The following is a 22,211-nucleotide window of genomic DNA, read 5'->3' as shown; positions in this document are numbered from 1 at the left end:
AAGGCTGGGAGGCTAGGCAGACAGACCACCTGAGGTCAGGAGTTTGAGACCAGCCGGACCATCGTGGTGAAACCTCGTCTCTAATAAAAACACCTCTCTAACTCAAGCCAATCACATTTTTCTGCCAGCTTATATTCTAGCCACACTGGCAGCTGATTTGTGCCACCCAGGTTAAGGATGGGTCTGGCTCTCCCAGTCCACTGACTCCGATGTTAATCTCCCTTAGCAACACCCTCACAGACACACCCAGGATCGATACTTTGTATCCTTCAAACCAATCAGGTTGACAGTATTAGACATCACACCTCCCAACATTTCTGGTTTCTTTGGTTTTACCACAACATCATTCTTGTGACTTTGCTGTAGTATCAAGTGTTGATAAGTATTAAATCAATCAAATTTTGCACATAAAAGAAGAAGGCCAAATGTGATATAGAGAGGGGTCCTTTTATATATATGCAAGTTCTTAGTCAATTAATCATCTATCCTTTTTCCTATAAGTGATGAATATGAAAGAAATGTAAAACAGGAGATGGACATTCTCAGCTGCATCACTTCCACACACTCAGTTAGGATTTAAAAATCCAGAAACACCTCTCACTGAGCATCTCCTGTGTCTACAACACTGTACAAAGCACCGAGGGGAGGGGAGACCAAAACACTGGCTATTTATGCTTCATTCTTTGTATGTAAAAGTTATATTTGATGAACTCCTAAAACGTTTTCATACTTACTCCTCATAATGACAGAAGATAACATTTCCTCATGAAATTTCAATGGAAAATAAACCATAGACCGAGGCATCCATCATTACTGTTTAAAGTTACTAATATTTATCTCATACAACTGTTACTGTTCTGTCTATACTCATACCACATAAAATTCTAAACTATATTTAAACATAATACCGTGTTAAATTCAAATTATTTTTGTGCTCACGTAAAAACATTTAACACTGTGTCATTTTACTCAGTTTTGAAATAATGTTACAGTTTTATCATGCAAAATTACTTTAAGAAAATTTGGTAAAGGATTTACTGCTTATCTCTGGGACTATTAATTCATGGCTACCTTAATTTAGAATAGACAAGCTGTGAGAAATATTTCTCTGTAGATTTTCTTCTAGGCAAAAACCACAAAAGGAAGGTAGTTAGCCATGATCTATCTTGTATTTATTATTTTATTTGGCATTTATTACATAATCATATTTTTTATAGTATTACTTTCTCTAATCTATGTGACATCAATGACTAACTTGAACTGGTTTTGGCAGATAATTCTAAAATATAAATTATTATTTATGCAACAAAACTATTATTTATGATATTATCAGTTCACTTTCTTTTTTCCAAAATGACCATAGCTTTGGAACAGAAGCAAATTCATGAATAATAGTATCTTAAATTTTGTTTAGGCTATGATTCTTCCATTTATACAAAAAACTTAAAAATAAATCTCTCCCTAAGCAGAACACTTCTTCACTACCACAGACTAACTAATTACCTCACACACGCTTGAAAATTTTAGTTGCTGGACCTCAGGTATTAAATCTCAATGTCTCTTGTCTTATTTTCTAAGTCCTACAAGATCAGCCGTCATCTACTTTATTAAACCTTGATGTGTTCTTCACCAAGCTAAGACCACTGTCTGGTCAAGAATGTGTCCTCACAACACCCCAATGTTGCATATGGATTTTATTTTCATTTTTCTTTTACTGTAAGTTCTGGGATACATGTGCAGAACAAGCAGTTTTGTCACATAGGTAGACGTGTACCATGGTGGTGTGTGGCACCTATCAATGCATCATCGAGGTTTTAAGCCCCACATGTATTAATTATTTGTCCTGATGCTCTCCCTCCCCTCACCCCACAACCCCTGACAGGCCCCTGTGTATGCTGTTCCCCTCCCCGTGTCCATGTGTTCTCATTGTTAACTCCCCCTTATGAATAATAACATGCAGTGTTTAATTTTTTCCTGTGTTAGTTTGCTGAGGATGATGGATTCCAGCCTCATCCATGTCCTTGCAAAGGACATGATCTCATTCCTTTTTATGGCTGCATAGTATTCCACGGTGTATATGTGGCACACGGATTTTTAAGTCAATTCTTAATAAGGAAGTAGAAGCCAAATGATAGATCTCCCTGAACCTTTTTAAAAAAACTCATTTTAAGGACATTAAATATGAAAGTTATCCATTGAATGCATAAATATCTATTTTCCAGAAAATAAATTCTAGAATTCTGGGCTCAAAAACAAGTATAAATAAATATTGTTACCTATTCTCAGGTCATTTTCAGAGCTCCTAAAACACGAACTTGCTAGGTTCTGTGATATAATTAGAGAAAGACGAAAGAATACATTTTGACAGCATTTTCTTCATTGTTTTCTGATTATTGTTTATAACTTGTTTTGTTTTGCATTTTCTACTTACTGATCAAAATTACAAAAGCCATAAACATTACATGATATCAGTTGATTTTTATCAGTAAGTCACATTTTTAAAATCCTTAAACAATTCTTTACGGACTACTAAATGGGGATATAGAAAAGAAATAGAAGGGAATATCAAACTATGTACCTATTTCAAATACGCCTAAGACTGACCAAATTCTTTCTGTACATAACTTATATGTATTAAATAGTAACACTTTGTTTTTAAGAGACAGGCTATCACTTAGGCTGGAGTGCAGTGATGATCACAGCTCACTGCAGCCTTGGTCTCCTGTGCTCAAGCAATCCTCCTATCTCAGCCTCCCAAGCACCTGTTATTTCAGCTATGTGCCACAACACCCAGCTTATTTTTAATTGTTTTTAGAGAAGGGGTCTGGCTATGTTGCTCAGGCTGGTTTTGAACTCTAGCATCAAGCAATCCTCCCACCTCGGCTTCCCAAAATGTTGGGATTATAGGTGTGAGTCACCACACCCAGACAGGAATAATATGTTTATATAGATGTCTCTGATATCTTTCACACTGACACGAATGATCTGCATTTAATCATCTAGAATAACTACAGACAAAAAAAATGTCTTTTTTCAAGTTTTCATAGAAACCTTTCTAGAAAAAGATCCTATTCTAGACCGAAACTCTAATAAATTTCAAGCAGCTTCAACTGTAGAAACCAAATTACATAACTATAAAACAACAAATGTATTTTTAAAGATCATAATCAAACTATAAATCAGAAAGCACCAACCAATAGGAAAAATAATTCCTCATAAATAACAACCATATAAGAGAGGGAAACAAAAATACAATTAAATATCTTTAAATAACAAGAAAAATAACTTCTATTACAAATAAAAGTATTTCAAAAGAGAAATGTCTACAATAGGCAAATTTCTAGAGACAGTAGCTTAACAGTTGCCTAGAGCTGGGACTAAAATGGTAGATAATAATCAAGGGTTTTTCCTTAGGATAATGAAAATGTTTCAAAATTGATTGTGGTGTTATACTTGGAACTCTGTGAAGACTCTAAAAGCTATTGTATTTACACCGTAACTAAATTATATGATATATGTATTATATCTCAAGAAAACTGTTAAAAAGAGGCATGAAATAAATGATTCAAAAACTCAGTGAAAAAAAAAGCTTAATCTTGAAAAGCAAAAGAAAAAAATATGTGCAAGTAGAAATAAGAAATCCATTATCAAAATTAGAAAAATTAGTATGCCAATTCGGGAGATAGCATATAAAGAAAAACAAAGTATAAATAAATCTAATCAAGACAAAAAAATTAATAAAATATATTAGCAATTAGAATATATTGGTAATACTAAAATGTAAAATACATTATGATATATGTATGATATGACTTCAATTTTCCAAAAAAAAAAAGCATGTAGGTATGTGGGAATAACTCAAGAGTGATTAATGCTAAAAAATAAGATTTGAGATTTATTTTTTCTCTCTTTTATGTATTTTCTTAAGATTCTACATAAAAACTTTTACAATGAAAATAATTGTTTAAAATTACCCACAATATTAAAAGAAAAACACGAACTCAATTAACTCCATAGCAAAAGAACAAACTTTTTTAAAGTAGGCAAAGGGACTGGATAGACATTTCTCTAAATAAGTAAGACACACAGATGCCCCGCAGGTATATGAAAAAAATGCTCAATTGCACTAATCATCAGGGCACAGTCATTTAAAAGCACAACAAGCTATTACTTCACACCTGTTAGAATTGTCATTATCAGAAAGACAAAAGGTAACTAGTGTTTGTGGGGATGTGGAAAATGGGAACCCTTGTACACTGTTGGCAGGAATGCAAAATGGTGCAGCTTCTGTAAATAACAGTATGGAGGTCCCTCAAAAAATTCAAATTTAAATTGCCATATAATCCAGCAACTCCACTTCTTTCTTCTTTGATATAATAAAGTGGAATTGCTGGATTCCACTTCTTATGCACACACACACACACACACACACATATCTTTTTATATGTATATATCTTTATATATATCTTTTTGACATATAAAAATATATGTTTATATATATCAAAGAAGATATATATATAAAATCTTTCTTATTTGATATATCTAAATATATATATATATCTCCAGATATATATCTAGAGAGAGATATATATATATCTCAGGATATATATATATATATATGAGGAGGAAAGAAGTGGATAGGATATAGAATACCAATGTCATTTGAAATTGAAATGAAAATTGAATACCAACTTCATTTCCTTTGTGTGTGTACACACACACACACACACACACACATACAAAGGAAATGAAGTTGGTATTCAATGAGATATCTTCACTCTAACATTTATTGTAGCATTATTCACAATAGCCAAGATACGGAAATAACCTATGTGTCTGCCAATAAATGAATAAAGAAAGTGTGGTATATATAGCTAATGGAATACTATTCAGCCTTAAAAAAAGAAGGATTAAAATTACTACAAGAATATAATTGGTTTGTAACACAAACAGTAAATGCTTGAGGGAGTGAGAAAAAAAAGAATCCTGAAATTTTATGACAATATGATGAAACTGGAGAATATTTATACATGTGAAATAAGCCAGGCACAGAAAGACAAATAGCACACAATTTCACTTACATGTTGTATTAGTCTATCATCTCATTGCTAATAAAGACATACCTGAGACTGAGTAATTTATAAAAAAAAAAGAGGTTTAATGGACTCACCGTTCCACACGGCTGAGGAGGCCTCCTAATCATGGTGGAAGGTGAAAGGTATGTCTTACATGGTAGCAGCCAAGAGAGATTGAGAGCCAAGTGAAAGGGGAAACCCCTTATAAAACTATCAGATTTTGTGAGACTTATTCACTACCATGAGAACAGTATGGGGGAAACCACTCTCCATGATTCCATTATCTCCTACCAGGTCCCTCCAACAACACGTGGGAATTAAGGAAGCTACAATTCAAGGTGAGATCTGGGTGGGGACACAGCCAGACCATATTATATGTAGAATCTAAAGAAGCCTGTCTCATAGAAGCAAAGAGTAGAAGGGTGGTTACTAGAAGCTGGGAGACGGGGTAATTCGGATGATGTTGCTGATAGGACATACAATTTTAGTTAAATAGAAATTTGAAAGATCTCTTGTACAACATGGTGACTATAGTTAATCACAATGTATTGCATTCTTGAAAATCATTTGAGAGATTTAATTGTTCTCACCAAAAATAAATAATGAGTATGTAAAAAATTATTAAAATCCAATACATTTGTTTTGCAAAATACAAATGTGGTACCCACATTTAGTTTTCCTTCCACAGGAAAGTTTTTGATTTCTTTCAGTTTACAGAAATATTGTTTCATTCTGGCAGTCAAGAACTGCAAGAGATAGGTCCTTCGTCCAGTCTTGACAGATGAGCCAAACACAGCAATCCCATCCCTTACCTGATACTGACTGTGTTCCCCCAAATTCATGTGTTGAAACTCTAATGTGACAGTATTTTAAGATGGGACTTTGGGGGCAGTAATTAGGGTTAGAATAGGTCTTGAGAATGAGGCCCTTGGGCCGGGATTAGTGGCTCTATGAGAGAGAAAGGGAGGTGGAGAGAGATACTCTCTTCATAAGCATGTGTGGAGGAAAGCCATGTGAGGACAGAGCAAGAAGGTGGCCATCTGCAAGCATGGAAGAGAGCTCTCACCAAGAACCAAAATGGTGGCACCTTGACCTTGAACTTTCTCAGCCTTCAAAGCCATAAGAAATAAATGTTTAAGCCTCCCAGTCTGTGGTATTGTTTTATGACAGCCCCAGCCGACTAAGACACTACCCTAGCAATAATACCTGGTCTTGGATGATAAGATAAAAGGAACTTGTGGTGGATTACTAGGAAGGAGTTTGCTGCCTGATAAATCAGAGACACCAATAATTTATGCTTGTTTTTTAAGCTAAATACATCATGATTAAATAATGTAAAAGAATGTAAGGATAATTTAGCATAAGAACATATCAATTCACATAATTAACATTATATTAACATTAACAGATTGAAGAGGAACAAACCATCTAATCATCTCAACAGATGCAGCAAGTGTCTGATAAAATTCAATACTACTTCCAATTAAGAAAAACACCCTTAGCAAATTAAGAATATAAAAGATTGATAATGTCCCACAAATTATCCTGCACCTCTAATACAATTCTAGTTAAAATCTCCAGAAAAATTTTCATGAAACTTGACAGCTTATCCTAAAATTGCTATAGATGGTAAGAAACCAACAATGTCAAAGAGGATATAAACAAATCGGGGGAACTCATGTCACTAAATACAAAATTTATAAAGCTACAACAAGAAAGGCAGTGTGATACTAGCTCAGAGACAGACAAATAGACTAATGGGACGTAATACAAAGTACTCAGTTACTATGCATACATGGTACTGCCCTGGTGGCTCTCCATATGGAAAAGATCAATTGAAAGCTTTACCTCTCATCTTAAAAATAAATTAGCAGTTAAATAATTAATAATGTATATGTGGACATTATAAGAGTAAAACACTTAGAAGAAAGCTTACAATATCAGGACTAAAAAAAAACTCTATGAAACTAGGCAAAAATTTTTAAAAACCTCAAAACCATAAAGGAAGAAAGTGACAAATATAAATACTTAGAGTTAAATTTAAAATTTATGTATTAATAAAAAGATGTAAAAATAAATATAAAGACAAGTTACAAACTGCAAGAAAATATGTATATCCCATATCCAGAACATATCCATATCTAGAATATGTTAAGTGCAATTATATATCAATAACAAAAGGACAGACAACGTAACAGAAAAAATGGGCAAAGGCTATGAATATGCACACTAGAGAGGAAGAAATCTACGTGACTAGAAACCTATAAAAAGAAAACATGATCACTAGTAATCAGAGAAATGCAAAATTAAAACAAGATATTTCATATACTTCAGATTGGAACAATTTTAGTCTGATACCATCAAATTATGATCTGGGAAAAAATTTGGAAACAAGAATTCTCATTAGGTGTTGGTCACAATATAAATATTTATATATTACTTTGGAGAGAAATTTGACAAACTCTATTAAAGTTGAAGTTATACCTCATTTTTCAGCAATTCCAAATCTGGTGAACTTTGGCCTACATGCACAAGGAATCCTACAAAAGGATGTTACAATACTGCAACGGAGAAACCTAACAGATTCTTGGTATGAGAAGGAACTAAAAAGCTGGTTTATTTACACAATGGAATATGATATAGCAGGCAAACAAATTTGCTACTAACAGGACATGCATTCCTAGAGAACCACCATTCAGCAAAATGGCTAAGTAGAAATAACAAACTATATGGGGAAATATGTGGGGAGAATAATATTAAAAAGCCTTATACATATATGCAACTTTGCAACTAGAGCATTTGATAATCATTTTAATTAAAATTAACTAGCACAGTTAAAATATTAAACTCCTCACCTTTAGAAATGAAATATTGGTGTAAATATAGTATAGGTCTATATGTTTTGAAAAAAATCAGAGACATTGTAAGGATATACAAAGATTGCGCTTGCCTCACATTAGACACTTACAAGAGCAAGTACACAAACAGCTATGAAGAAGAACCCATGGTGAACAGGTATAACCTATGACACTATTATTCTGTGTCATGCTGCATTTAGCTGTATTAGTATAATTTGTATCCAGTTGCTGTTACTTTGTGGCACAAAATGCTAACAAGATGGTAAAGCTCACATCTGAATGTCCTACTTATTCTGATAGCATTCTGCTATTAATAAACTGAATATGATATGAGGGCATTACAGAAACCCGCACTGTAACCAAATAGCTTAGATGAAAAAATAATCTGAAAAACAGTTCTTGAATTTCAATTATATCCATCTCTGTATTTATCTTTTTTTTACTTATAAGAATATAATGCTATTATTAAAAATATTATTTATTAAATATAGGTGCCTCTTTTCTATATTTATTTGTATATTTAAATTTTTTTAAATGTAGAAGAACATGATTAAAATAAAATGTGTAATTCAGTGAAAACATTTGATTAAAAAGAGGGTTGGTGAGGTGGCTGGATATAAAATAAATATAAAAATACCTATTTGGAAAATGTATGCCTATGAGCATAGAATGATAAACTATATTACTATAAGTGAAGACAGTGTTATAAAATGATCATTATTTGCAAGTCAGTTATATGATCATTTCCATCTCGATATGATGCTTGACATTACATCTTATTAAAAGGTCATTTGGAAGATTAAAATGGTAAAATGTTAAAGTTTAAAATAAACATTCTGGGAATTCACAGGATAAATTAGTCTCACCAGTTTCTAAAACATATTACCAAGTTATGGTTTAATTACTACAATACTTAAAAATGTGGGCATTGGTTAAAAATTCCTCTCAAATATCTCTATTGCATAGATTTATGAAACACAAAATGAAAAGGAACACACAAAGCAATGGGAATAGAATTGTAGTTAATAGGTGACTTTGGAAAAATTGAGTAGCCATCTAGAAAATTGTTTTTTGAGATCTTCCCCATCATACTATGTATCAGAATGTTCTCAACCTCTAATTAAAGACTAATTAAACCAGAACACTTAGAAGAATTAAATAGGAATCTTTCAAAAATTTCAATTTGCAATCTGAGAACTACAGCCTTAAATGCTTGCAACTGCTTACTCATATATATCATGAATAGGTGGTTTCAGAGGTGCTGAGATCTTGACCCCCAACACTAGCAGCTGGGGAGGCAGATAGCAGGCATCACTGGGGGCATCAAAAGCCCCTTAGGGAGGCCAGAGAAGGAGCTAGAATAGTCACATTCAAGCACAGCAGGTGGTAATATTAATAAAACCTTGACTGGGGTTTTAAGACTGATAAGATCTCTGATTCAGTGCATCTACTTCAGAAGTAGTATTTCAAGGAAATACTGTAAAATACAGAAAAAAACTTTTTTATATATTCATTTCAACATTATGTATACATTAATGGCAGAAAGTCAAAAACAACCTAAGTCAAAGACTAAGTAAATTATGACAAATTCAAGGGATAGAATTTTATGAAATCTTTTAAATGCTTATAAGTTTTCAATAACATGTAAAATGTTATCATATTAGAAGGATTCCACAAAATCCATATAAGTATTATCACTGCAATATATACCAAACACACAGGTAGGTATATACACTCAATATACTCCAGAAAAATATATGCAATCTAAATAATTCTAAACATGTATATAATGAATAAAATTTGCAACATAATTATTTTAGGAAAAAAAAACAGCAGAAAATAAGACTGAACACCAAACCCGTTGGAAGCCTGGTCTTTCTCAGCCTTTGCACACCCCCTAGGTCCTTCTCAACTGTTATTTCACTGAACATGATTCCTTTCAGAAAACTTCCCCAGACCTAGACCCTGTCAGCTCGTCCAGCTCTGTGCTCTTATCATATTACACATTTTCTCTCTGCCAACTTATAAAAACAGCAGCTTTCATGCTCCCATCATGAAATGAACTGAGAACCATAACTAAAATATATACAATCTACACATTCCTGTGAGCACTGTAAATTCCATTTCTAGATCAAATTGGACCACCAAAAGCCTACGTATATGCACTATAACAATTCGATACCATGCAAAATCCAATTTGCCAAGATACATTTTAATAACATGTACTTAGCCCTCACTGAAATCTTTTGTGGATGATATTTTCACTGCATTTCTTGCAAAAAATAAAAATGTAGATATGGTATGTTGCATGTACTTAAAAGGTGACATGACCAGTTTCTCAGAATTCAGTGTAGAGAAACCTTCAGTTCCCTATAGGGATTGATGGGCTTCTCCTTTTGTGATAATTAGATGTGTATAATGTTCTCTTTTCAGCAACAGATGCCAAGAAGCTCAGAATTAAATATGAACAACTATTAATAAATATACTGACCCTTATTGATGACAAAATTGATGCTTCTTTTCTTTAGCCCAAGCTTTCTACTTTAATTACATTTTATTTTACTATTTCACTAGTGTTTACTTTATTTTGTTTCTGATCACTCCAATTTATTTTCCAAGTTCGAAGTCAAGTGTCTTAATTTGTATGTATTTCATTGTGAGCTAGTTGAAATTGGTTGAAGAACACATTATAAGGAAATTTACAAATATGTTTGAGGTAATAATTTTTCTTCACAAAGTGTGTAACTTTAAAAAGAGAGCAATAAAAGGCACTCTTGAGAATGCAAAGGAAACTCACAGAGTGGGTAACTGTAGTTGCAATACATATAATACTAGATAAACGCCTTATATCCTTTAGAATATAGATGGAAAAAAGCACTACAAATAGGTAAGCCAAATCAAGCCAAGAGAAAAACAGTCAAAAATCTTAAAAAGATGCTTCAAGGAGGCTGAGGCAGGAGAATTGCCTGAACCCAGGAGGCGGAGGTTGCAGCAAGCCGAGATTGTGCCATTGCACTCTAGCCTGGGTAATAAGAGAGAACTCTGTCTTAAAAAAAAAAAAAAAAAAAAAAAAAAGATGCTTCAATAAAAAGCATATCCAAATGGACAGTAAATATATGAAGTAGTTGTTAACTTTATTAGTTACAATAAAATTAATATTTAAATGACAAGTATATAACATTATATGCGTACTGGAATAAAGTACAAAATAAAAAATACTAATTATTGGTGAGATTGTAGCACAAACAGCACTCTCACACAGTGCTGGGAAGACTTTAAATTTGAAAAATCAATTGGGAAAACAGTTTTGATTTAGTTACTAAAGCCTAACATGCATGACCGAGGGTCCAGCAATTCTGCTCCCAGAAATATGCCCTCGGTCCTTTGCAGATATGTTCTCTAAAAACAATGTAAGAATCTTGTAATGCTGTTTGTAACAGTCCTAAATTGGAAGTCACACAAATACCCATCAACAAAGAGATGGATAAATAAATTATGGGACACCCATGAAAATAATAGACAGGAATACACATGAAGAATTTATTTACAACCATAGTTGAATGCAATAATGTAGGTGAATCTCACAAACAGAATGTTGATGAAAGAAACTGGGCCTAAAACAATTACATACTTTATGATTCCATGTAGATAAGTACAAAAACAGGTGAAACTAGTCTGTTGGCCAGAGTCAGAATGAGGTTAGTGTGTAGGTGTGCTGGGTAGTGACCAGGAAGAGACAGATGGGGTTCTGTGCTGTTGACAGTGTTTCTGGATTCGGGTGTTGGTTGCATCAGTGTGTTTGGCTTAATATTCACCAAGTAATTCAACTACAGTATGTGAGGGAACTGTTGATTTTACTAAAGAAAACTCTAGAAATATAGTCCTTGCTCTGTCCTTTTAATAAGCATCCCTAAATAACCACAAAATATTAAATTGTTTGAGATTTGTACATTAAGTGGAAAAACATAGTCTACCCTGCCTTTTCATAAAATTGGTTGGAAAAGCCAAATGGAATAAAGATGACTACTCCTATTATCTATTAAAGAATGAATATATGATATTAAGTAATCAGTTATTAATAAAGTTACTTGAAATGATAAAATCATAGCACTGATGCATTACTTAAATTAAATAGGAACTCCTAAATTTAATAGAAAGATATTTGATATATTTTAGTTTAAGTTTATAAAGGGTCATGTAACAATTCTATGGCCATTTAGGGAAAATAAGTCATAATTCATGCCTTCCTAAACCCAAATGATAAGGTGAAGCAAACTTTCAAAATAAAACATTAAAAGTAAAACAGAATCAAGGAAAAAGAAGACTGAATTTTTTCTCATCATCTTAGGAAAAAGCTTTTCTAAGCCAAACCACTTTATTTGTCAATGAACATGTATAACTTTTACAGTATTGCATAACACGATTGCAAATTATTCTAATTTCTAGATTTAATATGTATATAACATCATTGACATTTTCTCTGAAGCCACTAATTTGAAGATGATTGTCTAATTGTAGTATAAAATATAGTCATTCATTAATTCAACTGATCAAAACAAGATAAATAGCAGGTACTATGTGCCAAAAGTTTTTCTTGAGGTGAGGATGCAGCAGTGGGTAAAATAAACAAACTTCCTGCCCTTCCTGGGCTTGCTCTCTGGTAGAAGAAAACACAGGCTCAACTAAATTAACATTAGAGGGGAAAATATAAAACAGGGAAGGGAGATGGGAGTTCCGGAGTAGAGATGGAGAGCATTATTAAGGGTGTGAAATTTTAAATAGAGCGGTCAGGAAGGGACTTACTAAATAAATAATTTTTTAACAGAAATTTGAAACATCAAGAGATGATGACACACAGGGGAAAATGCATTTCAGGCAGAGGAAACAGGAAGGGCAAAGATGCGGCACCAAATGAGTTCAGGAGGCAGTGCCAAAAGATTTGCATAAAGCAGCAAGGGAAGCCCGATCACACAGGGCCTTCCCAGTGTAGGAACCTCAGCTTTTACTCTGAGTGAGACGGAGCCACCCTCGTGATTGAGGTGAAGAATGCCATGATTCAGCCTTCTCGAGTTTTAAAGGGATCTTCTGGGCTCCATAATTAGAGATGCTGGTTTTAAAAAATTCAAAATAGAGACAAATAACAATTACAACAATAAGAAAGTGGGAGAATATGAGATAAGAAGAAAGGGTAGAATTGCTTTCCTTCGTTCATCAAGTATTTATTGAGTACACTGTTACATTCTGGCTAAGATTAAAAAATGACTTAGATGTGGATTCTGACCTCATAGAGAATTTACATAAGGAGATAAAACATGAGCAGAAATGACCTTAATACAAAGTAGAACACAATGAGTAAAGGATAACTTTCTATGTGGGTGACAGGGAGGGACAATTAAATAAGTCTTCTTAAAGCAGCTGGCATTTTGCTGGCCACAAAAATATAAGCTTCTTGACAGCATGTGTTCTGTCTTTTGCTGACTACTAAATTCCTAGCATTTAAAACATTTGCACATAGTCAGTGATCAACAGATATGTGTTACCTGACGATAGAATGAATTTGTACATGGAGATATGGAGGGAGAAGGACATTCAAGCAAAGGGAACAAGATACGCAGAAACACAAAAAATAAGGAATGTGAGTTTATTTCCTGGGTTCAGATTGACAGAAGCAAATGAGAACAGTGGGAGATGATGACTGGACCGGGAAAATGTGGCACATATACGACATGGAATACTATGCAGCCATAAAAAACGATGAGTTTGTACCCTTTGTAGGGACATGGATGAACCTGGAAACCATCATTCTCAGCAAAGTGACACAAGAACAGAAAATCAAACACCGCATGTTCTCACTCATAGGTGGGTGTTGAACAACGACAACATGTGGATACAGGGAGGGGAGCATCACACACTGAGGTCTGTGAGGGGGAACTAGGGGAGGGACAGTTGGGGGTGGGGAGTTGGGGGAGGGATAACATGGGGAGAAATGCCAGAATGATGATGGGGAGGAAGGCAGAAACCACATTGCCATGTATCTACCTATGCAACAATCCTGCATGTTCTTCACATGTACCCCAAAACCTAAAATACAATAAAATATTTTTTAAAAATTTAAAGAAAAAAAATAAAAAATTAAAACCACAGAATGGGATTAGATCACAGAAGATATTGCTGGCCCTTGGGAAGTATCATGACATTTTTCTATAAGAACTGGGAAGCTACTGGGCCGGGCGCGGTGGCTCACGCCTATAATCCCAGCACTTTGGGAGACCGAGGCGGGTGGATCACGAGGTCAAGAGATCGAGACCATCCTGGTCAACATGGTGAAATCCCGTCTTACTAAAAATACAAAAAATTAGCTGGGCACGGTGGCGCGTGCCTGTAATCCCAGCTACTCAGGAGGCAGAGGCAGGAGAATTGCCTGAACCCAGGAGGCAGAGGTTGCGGTGAGCCGAGATCGCGCCATTGCACTCCAGCCTGGGTAACAACAGCGAAACTCCGTCTCAAAAAAAAAAAAAAAAACAAAAAAAACTGGGAAGCTCCAAAAGCTCTGAGTAGTGATAGGAGCAGAACACTGTACTGGAAAGATTAGTGTAATCGTACTGATAATTGATTGAGGGAGTCAGCCAATTGATGGGTGAAAGATATTGTACAAACCTAGACAAAAGGTGATGAGAGACCCCATTAGTTTATTGCCACGTGGTCCCTTCATCATTAGTACTTCTCTACCAGAAATATCTACTTATTTGTATTGTAATTATTTTACTTGTCTCTCTCTTTTTCTTCACTAATAATATAGCACATTTAGCACCGGACCTAGACACTTCTAGTTATCCCCCAATATTCCTTCACTACAGTAATAAAACATTGCAAGTTTGAACTGGACACAGGGCTACCAGTTAAAGACTGCATGTCGCAGCCTCTCTTGTACTAGCTGTGGCTGTAAGACTAGGTTTTAGCAATGGATTTGAGCAGGAATGAAGATTGCTGTTTCTGGGACATGCCCTCATAATGAAGCTGCTTGCTCTTCATTTCTTCCTGCCTAATTCTTGCAGGTTGCTCTGTACCCATTTTTCTCTCCCCTACCTGAAGCAGGTGTTAGAGATGATGCCCTTTGGGAACTACGTAGCTTTCTTCATCCTTTTCCTGAGGAGACAGGTATGTGGACCTGGGAGTTGCTTCATGGGTCAAGCTTTCGTACAATTTTGCCAAAAGGGAACATGTAGGTGTATCACTAAGTTCTGGCCAGTTCGACGAGAATGAAACTGGGGTGCTGTGTCTGGATCATGACCATAATGGGAAGCTCTCTGCTTCCACTTTCCTCCTTCCTGAGGGCAGGTGTCTGACCCTCGTGGTCTTGAGCCCAGCTTGTCTCAGGTGTCATTTTATAGTATACAAAGCACAAACACGCTTCTATGCCCCTGCACCTACCTCACGGGGAAATGCTGCCTAACCTCCTGGGATTGCTTACAAACTTGAACTTCTATTATGACAGAAACGACTTCCATCTTAATTAAGCTATTGTTATTTGGTCTCTGTTAAAGCAGCCAAATTAATATTTTAATACACAATTTATAAACATTGATGATTACCACTATGTGTTAAATGAGTATATGACTGGTAAATATAAAACACATTATACTGTAAAGTACAGTTTGAACTATCCCTTATCTGAAACGCTTAGGACCAGAAGTCTTTTGGATTTGTTTTTGTTTTTTGTTCAAATTTGGCATACAGTCATCCCTCAGTCTCCATGAGGAATTGCTCCCAGGAACTCCTGCAGATACCAAAATCTGCAGATGCTCAAGTCCCTGATATAACATGGCATAGTATTTGTATATAACCTACACATTTCCTCATATACTTTAAATCATGTCTATATTACTTATAATAGCTAAAACAATATGAACACTATGTAAATAGCTGCTATGCTGTATTGTTTAGGGAATAATTATTAGAAATAAAAAGTCTGTACATATTCAATACAGATAAAATTTTTGTCCCAAACATTTCAATCCAAGGTTAGTTGAATCCATGGAGGCGGAATATATGCAAAGGGCTGACTATATCTGTATTATATACTGGTTGTCATGCCAATTCTAAAAATCTGAAATCCAAATGCTCAAAATAGCATTTCCTTTTAGTGTAAGGTCAGCACTCAGAAACTTTCATATTTTGGACCATTTCAGGTTTCAGACTTTTGGAATAGGAATACTCAACCTTTAATATTAAAGAAAATATTTATTCCATTCCCCCAAACTTTAAGCATAAAGCATCTATAGTCTACTGAGAAGGAAAGCTGTAATAGCAAGCTTCGGCTGAATTCAACTTCTCTGTCACTGTAAACTTGGGTCGATTTTCGAATTTGCTCATGATAAGCTGGTTTAGCACAGAAAGCACCTGGCAAGATACAGACCACACAATGCTGGCTTACTAGTCTCTGGTCATGGGCTCTATTGCACTCAAAACAAGACCTTTAAAAGGAAAATGAACTATAAGAAATCTTCAAATTATATATCTTTTATATCTATAGGTAAGCATTATAAAAATGTGAATTTGAATATTATTTGATTGCAGGCCTTTTGTGATGCTCGTTTTCTTAAAGAATGCAACAAAAATTTCATGGAAACAGAGTCTACTTTCTATAGAAGAACTATAGTTGATATTGAGATTTTTAAAAATTTGCCATTTACATTTACTACTTTTTCAATAATTTTGCACACTCATATTCAGACTTACTGTTTAAATAAGTATTTCTGCTTGCATGGCCCATTTGATGAAACATATTTATGACCAACTTTATGTACTTGTATCACTATTGCGCTCAGAGAAATATCAGGAGTCTCTGTATAACTCCATAGGATATACTCAGTTCTTCACGTTTTAGGTGGAAGAGCTTTGGAAGGTGACTTATCTAACTGGAAAAGCGGTTTGGAGGGTATAGGCTGTGGGGCATGAGGTTGCAATTAAGAAAAGCTAAAAATGGGCCTATATATCCTGAATAGAAATACACCTTCAGAAAGAGATGAGGATATTTTGACTTTACAGTGCTGAAAAGTCTATACTGCTAAAGGTAAATATGGTGAAATGTAATTATCGGTTATGAAATTGAAAATTTTTATTTTCTGTACCACTGAAGTTATTTTACAGAAACAGTACTGTCTAGCTTTCTTCTAGCAGGATTTGATTGTTACTTCGGTTTTCCTTGGAGTACTAAGGGCAGAGACTTTGTTTTGCTGATCTTAAATCCTTAGAACTGTGCTTAGCAAGTATTGGGTATTAAGAAAATAGAGAGAGAGGATTGTTGACTGAATAAATAGATGAATGGATAAATAATGTACGCATTTAAGCATTACAATTTCCAATGGCAAGAAACGTATTGCCAGTACGAGATTTTCCTTCAGAATAAAAAAAGAGAAGATAATGGATCTCAACTAAGTTGTTTATAAAGAAGCTGCTTCATAATCAATTTTGTAAGTCTTGTAGGTATATATATTACATTTGGCAATACAGTAACATCAGATTTTGCAGAACTAAAAATTATGAAGACAGGTTTAGGAAAAAACAGGAGAACCCAGCATTAAAAAATACTTGTGATATTAAAGTATAACATTAAAAAAACACCAAAATTGTAAATATTGTGTAGAAGAAAAATTAAATGATTAACTTGAATGGTTTTGGTATTGCTGATAAATGAGTCATCTTGACTCCTATGAGAACCAATTTATGTGAAATTCCATGAAAAAGAATTAGTTACAACAAGCAGAGAAAAAGAATTAGTTACAACAAGCAGAAATTTAGTCTATTTCCAAGAATTTTAACTACTGTAAATCACCTGACATATTTTCTAATAATTAGGATATCATTTTGCACAGCCACATGCAAATCTGGCCTAGGGGTCTATAGGTAATCTGTTTCATTCATGTATTTTAAGTATGTAGTTCAGGAATAAGGTATTAGGTTTGCAACATACAAGCAAAAGAAATAATGCACTGGAAAACAACACTATTCATTTAACATAATGAATTGTCATGCAATAACTCAGATCTTCCCAGGGTGTAAATTATACCGATTTGAAAGCTGCATTTATTATTTAATGCCTCATTCCCAGACAGGTGCTTACTAAGTAGCAAAATCTGGCTCAGCATACCAAGTGTAAAGCTATTTAAAAAATAGGAAGGTTTTTAAAAAATACACTATCATGTATATAGCTAAAATATCTGTATGTATTTTTAATCTTTTTTCTCTAATGATATCTAAGATATTTTATTTTTATTACTACAAATAATAGAGACAAATTTGAATTGTATTAGTAGCAGAGATAAATGAGCTAAAGCTTGTATTGTTTAAAGCACATCATCTAAAAAGGCCTATCAGGAAACAGTGTTCATATTAAGTTGGCTTCCAGTACTCTAACAAGCTGACATCATTTTGTAAGAGCCAAGTGTAAAAGTAAATGCTAGGGTATTCTAAAATTTCCTAGGTTGAAGAGAAGAAATTTCTTATTATAGATTACTTGAGTTTATATCAGCTCAGTTGTATATCAGCTCATGTTAAATTTTGCAAGAGTTTATGATTTCTAAGAACTCACCTACTATAAGGCTCTTCGCTGAGTAGGGATAGTTAGGAATTAGTAAGTAAGGGGGATTTTTTTCCTGGTGTAAATAGCGCAAACTGTGAGCTATCGGGGAGGTGCTTATAAATGGGCAGAGTACATCATTTGCCCAAGATTCTAACAACTTAGCCTGCCCTCCACACGCTGTGGGATACCGTCTGCTACTTGCCAAGTAATTGCCATTTTTGGCAAAGACCACCCAGGGCTTGGGCTCAGAGTCCATCCTATGGCTGGCCAACCTCTGTAAATCTCGTGTCCCCTGATTCGGAGCAAGTGCATTTAATTCAGGAAGATCACTTACGACTGAGTTTTTCATCATGGCTTTGACTGTGAAGCCCTCAGAAACCAGGGAGTGAGGCTGGTGCACCGGGAGAGGCTGTTGTGCCAGCAGCTTAGTCCTCTTCGGCATCTTGTCTGGGCATTTGTTTAAGCTCAGGGTCTCTTTTTCTGCCACCATCTTCCTAGAAAATATCTTGTTCTCATAAAAAGTGTAGTAAAAGAATCAGTGGATTTTACGGATGTGAGCAGGAGGTCGGGAAAAAAATGTCAAAAGGCGCGTTAATGGTAGAAATTCAACCCTTTGTAGTGCCCAGGTTGATCCAGATGTTTGGCAGCTCCTTGGTGAAGGGAGTTTAGGGGAGGGGCGGGGCGGGAAGAGGGCAGGACCGTGGCTAGAGCTGCAACAAGCTTCCAAAGGTAAGCCTCCCGGTTGCTAAGCGACTGGTCAACACTGTGGGCGCAGGGCTCTGCCCGCCTCCCCTGTGACGTAAGCTTCCTGGGCCTGAAGCCGGAAAGGGCGGTGGTAGGGACGTGGGGAGGAGACGTGAGAAGAAACTACGCATTAAAACTACGACTCCCAGCAGGCCCAGGGCCGCGTACCGTCCGCGCGTGCGCATTGTTAGGGCCGGGCGCGGGGGCGGGGAGGCCTGGACGATTTAACTCGGGAGAGCCGCTGGTGGCAGGTGCGGGCGGTTGCCCGTGCGAGCGTAGGCCCCCTGTCTGTCGCGCAACAGCCACCTGCCCAGTGACCATGCTAGGTACGTGGGTGCCTGCCAGGTACAGCCTCTCTGCGCCGCCCCGCGTCCCGGTTCGGCGCCACGCCCCGCCTCGGCCGACCGGACCCCCGTTGCCAACTGTCAATGACGGAGCCAAAGTGCCCGTGCCTACCCCGGCCCACGCCGCTGGGCTCCCCAGTTCACTGACGCCGGCCTGGGGCCCCAATGTGTGTGTTCCAAGCGCCCCCCGTCCTCTCCCGCTCTGAGCGTTACCGAGAAGACAGCCTCGCCGGGGACGCCAGTCGGCCCCGCATCCCCTCTCCTCGCTCGCGGTCCCTCGGACCGTGCGGGGTCCCGAAGCCCTCGCTCCGCCGCCGTCCCCCCTCGCCTTCCTCCATCCCCTGGCCGGCGGTGGTCGTGCGGTTCAGTACCCATCGAGACCCACTCTCTGTGGGGCTCTTTCAGGAAACCCCAGCAAAGCATTAAACTCTAATGGAAGGCACCTGGTGAGGATGGTTGGGCTCCACAGAAACTCCTCCAGATGGATCTAAACTTCTTGCCCCTTCGAATGTTTCCTTTTCAACCTCTCGTTGAAGGTCTGAGGTGAAAGAAAAATTAAGAGTAAATAATTGCCGAGATTACATCTTCTGCCTTTTGCAAAATTACGATTTTTTTGGTAAAACCCGGAATGACCGAGCTGCAATTTTGTAAACGAAACTTGGTGGCTATCAGAGTTGTTCATGAACACTTGAAGTGTGAGATGAGCAAAGGTCCTGTCTTCCAGGGTTGTTAAGGCAAAAGTTACTTTAGGGGCTAACCCTGAACATTAATGGAAATGCACCATATGTTTAGAAAACAATGCTATGTGAGATGTCCTTATTATGGAGGTTTCTCCACGTAATGTATGGAGGGTTTGGTGAGCTCGTTTAGGGCTAATTCCTGAGGAGTGTCACTTACAAAACACTTTGGATTGCAGTAAGTACTTTCGGAGTCCGATGCGGTCTGTCCAGAAGAAAGATGAAAGGTGGATTTATAAAATATTAATCTTTATGCACTGAAAATACTTCTCATATCTGCTTTTGTTTATGAAGTTATTGTTAAAATGTAAACATGCTACCCATTAGTGGGAGACTCAGGTCAGGTAACTGGCATTGTCTTTGTCTCTGTGGTAAAACAAGAATGTTCTTCAGCTTTTCTTCCCTTTCTATCATGGTCTGACTTTTGGTGAATGACTTGAAGGTTATCAAATTATGAAAAAATTACAAATTTTATGAGTTTTCCTGAGCTCTTTTTAGGTGACGTCTACGTCAGATTGACTTGTAATCACAAATCTGAACTGAATCAGAAAACCAAGTAGAAGAGGTTTTCCAGAATCCGTGCTGTCAGTAGTCTACGGGAAGAAAATAGCCTGTCTTATTTTGAAGACAGTTAAACACATTTTATTTTAATTCAACTTAATCTAGTGCACAAATAATTTTAAGAGAAACAACCTTATTGTAAAGCTATATGAAGACAGGCACTTAAAATCTAAAGAACATTACCCAGTTATAAATTATTACCTAATAAGTTATATAAATAACTTTATTAGGATGAAATATGTTTGGGCAGTTCTGTTTAGTTTTATCTGGAATTCTTCTTCCAAGAAGGAAGAAATACGATCTTTGGAGCTGATGATTCAACAGTTATCAATTACCAGTAATGACTTGGAGACTAGAAGGTTGGTTTTAAAAAAGTTTTCTCCGACTCCAGCTGTTGCTTTAAATAGTGCAAGTAAGTGTGCATTAGAACATAAATGACTAAATCCATGCCTGCCTTCCTTAGGAAATGTACATTACATAAGAAATTGTGGACAGTGTGCAATACATTATTTTATTCAACTAATTGCATTGCCTAATTCTGAAATTAGACACCCGTCCCTCTTTTTTTTTTCTTTCTTTTCTTGAGACGGTCTGGCTCTGTCACCCAGGCTGGAGTGCAGTGGCACCATCACAGCTCACTGCAACCTCCAATTCCTGGGCTCAAGTCATCCTCCCGTCTTAGCCTCCTGAGTTGCTGTGACTACAAGTGTGTGCCATGCCTGCCAATTTTTAAGTTTTTGTAGAGATGGAGTTTCATTGTGTTGCCCAGGCTGGTCTCAAACTCATGGGTTCAAGCAGTTCTCCTGCCTGGGCCTTCAAAATGCTGGGAGTACAGGCGTGAGCCACTGCACCCAGCCTCATTAGACACATTTCAATAAACATCTGAATGGCCGGTTTGGGATTTAGGTGTGGAGAACAGTGCTAAAGGTAGGTGAAAGTGACAATGATTAAAAGGAAGCCCTGGAGTGATGGATTTTGTGTGTTTGTGAAGATAATTCAGAGCCAGCAAAGACAATGTAGACTTTACCCAGTGATCAGTTGGAGATCAAAATCTAAATAGTATGTATCTGTGATTGTTTTTCTGTTAAAGGTAAGAGCTTTCTTGAAGCTTGCTCCTTTCAGATCTACATTTTCTCTAAGTGCTAAACTCGCCTTAATGCAAATAATACTCTTCCACTTTATTTAAATTCTGGCTTACTTTAAGGTGAAACATAAAGATGCATTTCCTGGTAGAATAGGAATAAACAGGACTGACTGTGACCTCACTGCTAATGAAATGTACCTTCTGTTGACTTTCTCAAAACCAAAGA

General features: G+C 36.3%; 2 protein-coding genes across 10 annotated transcripts in view; one reads left to right on the top strand and one right to left on the bottom strand.

The window, feature by feature from the left end:
- PACRG (parkin coregulated) overlaps nt 1–19,296 on the bottom strand; it is a 592,113-nt gene extending 572,817 nt beyond the window's left edge. For all 4 annotated transcript variants that reach the window (XM_054254971.2, XM_054254972.2, XM_054254973.2 and 1 more), the window contains exon 1: nt 18,850–19,296. In XM_054254971.2, coding sequence (XP_054110946.1) covers nt 18,850–19,005 — 156 coding nt within the window. In that variant the 5' untranslated portion in view covers nt 19,006–19,296. The remainder of the gene's footprint in view (nt 1–18,849) is intronic.
- A 184-nt stretch (nt 19,297–19,480) lies between these two features.
- PRKN (parkin RBR E3 ubiquitin protein ligase) overlaps nt 19,481–22,211 on the top strand; it is a 1,467,397-nt gene continuing 1,464,666 nt past the window's right edge. For all 6 annotated transcript variants that reach the window (XM_008995347.6, XM_035297759.3, XM_078370429.1 and 3 more), the window contains exon 1: nt 19,481–19,585. In XM_008995347.6, the coding sequence (XP_008993595.3) occupies nt 19,579–19,585 (7 nt within the window). In that variant the 5' untranslated portion in view covers nt 19,481–19,578. The remainder of the gene's footprint in view (nt 19,586–22,211) is intronic.

This window comes from Callithrix jacchus, chromosome 4 (assembly GCF_049354715.1).
Source record: "Callithrix jacchus isolate 240 chromosome 4, calJac240_pri, whole genome shotgun sequence".
Taxonomy (NCBI): Eukaryota; Metazoa; Chordata; class Mammalia; order Primates; family Cebidae; genus Callithrix; species Callithrix jacchus.
This window is presented reverse-complemented; position numbering and strand designations above follow the sequence as displayed.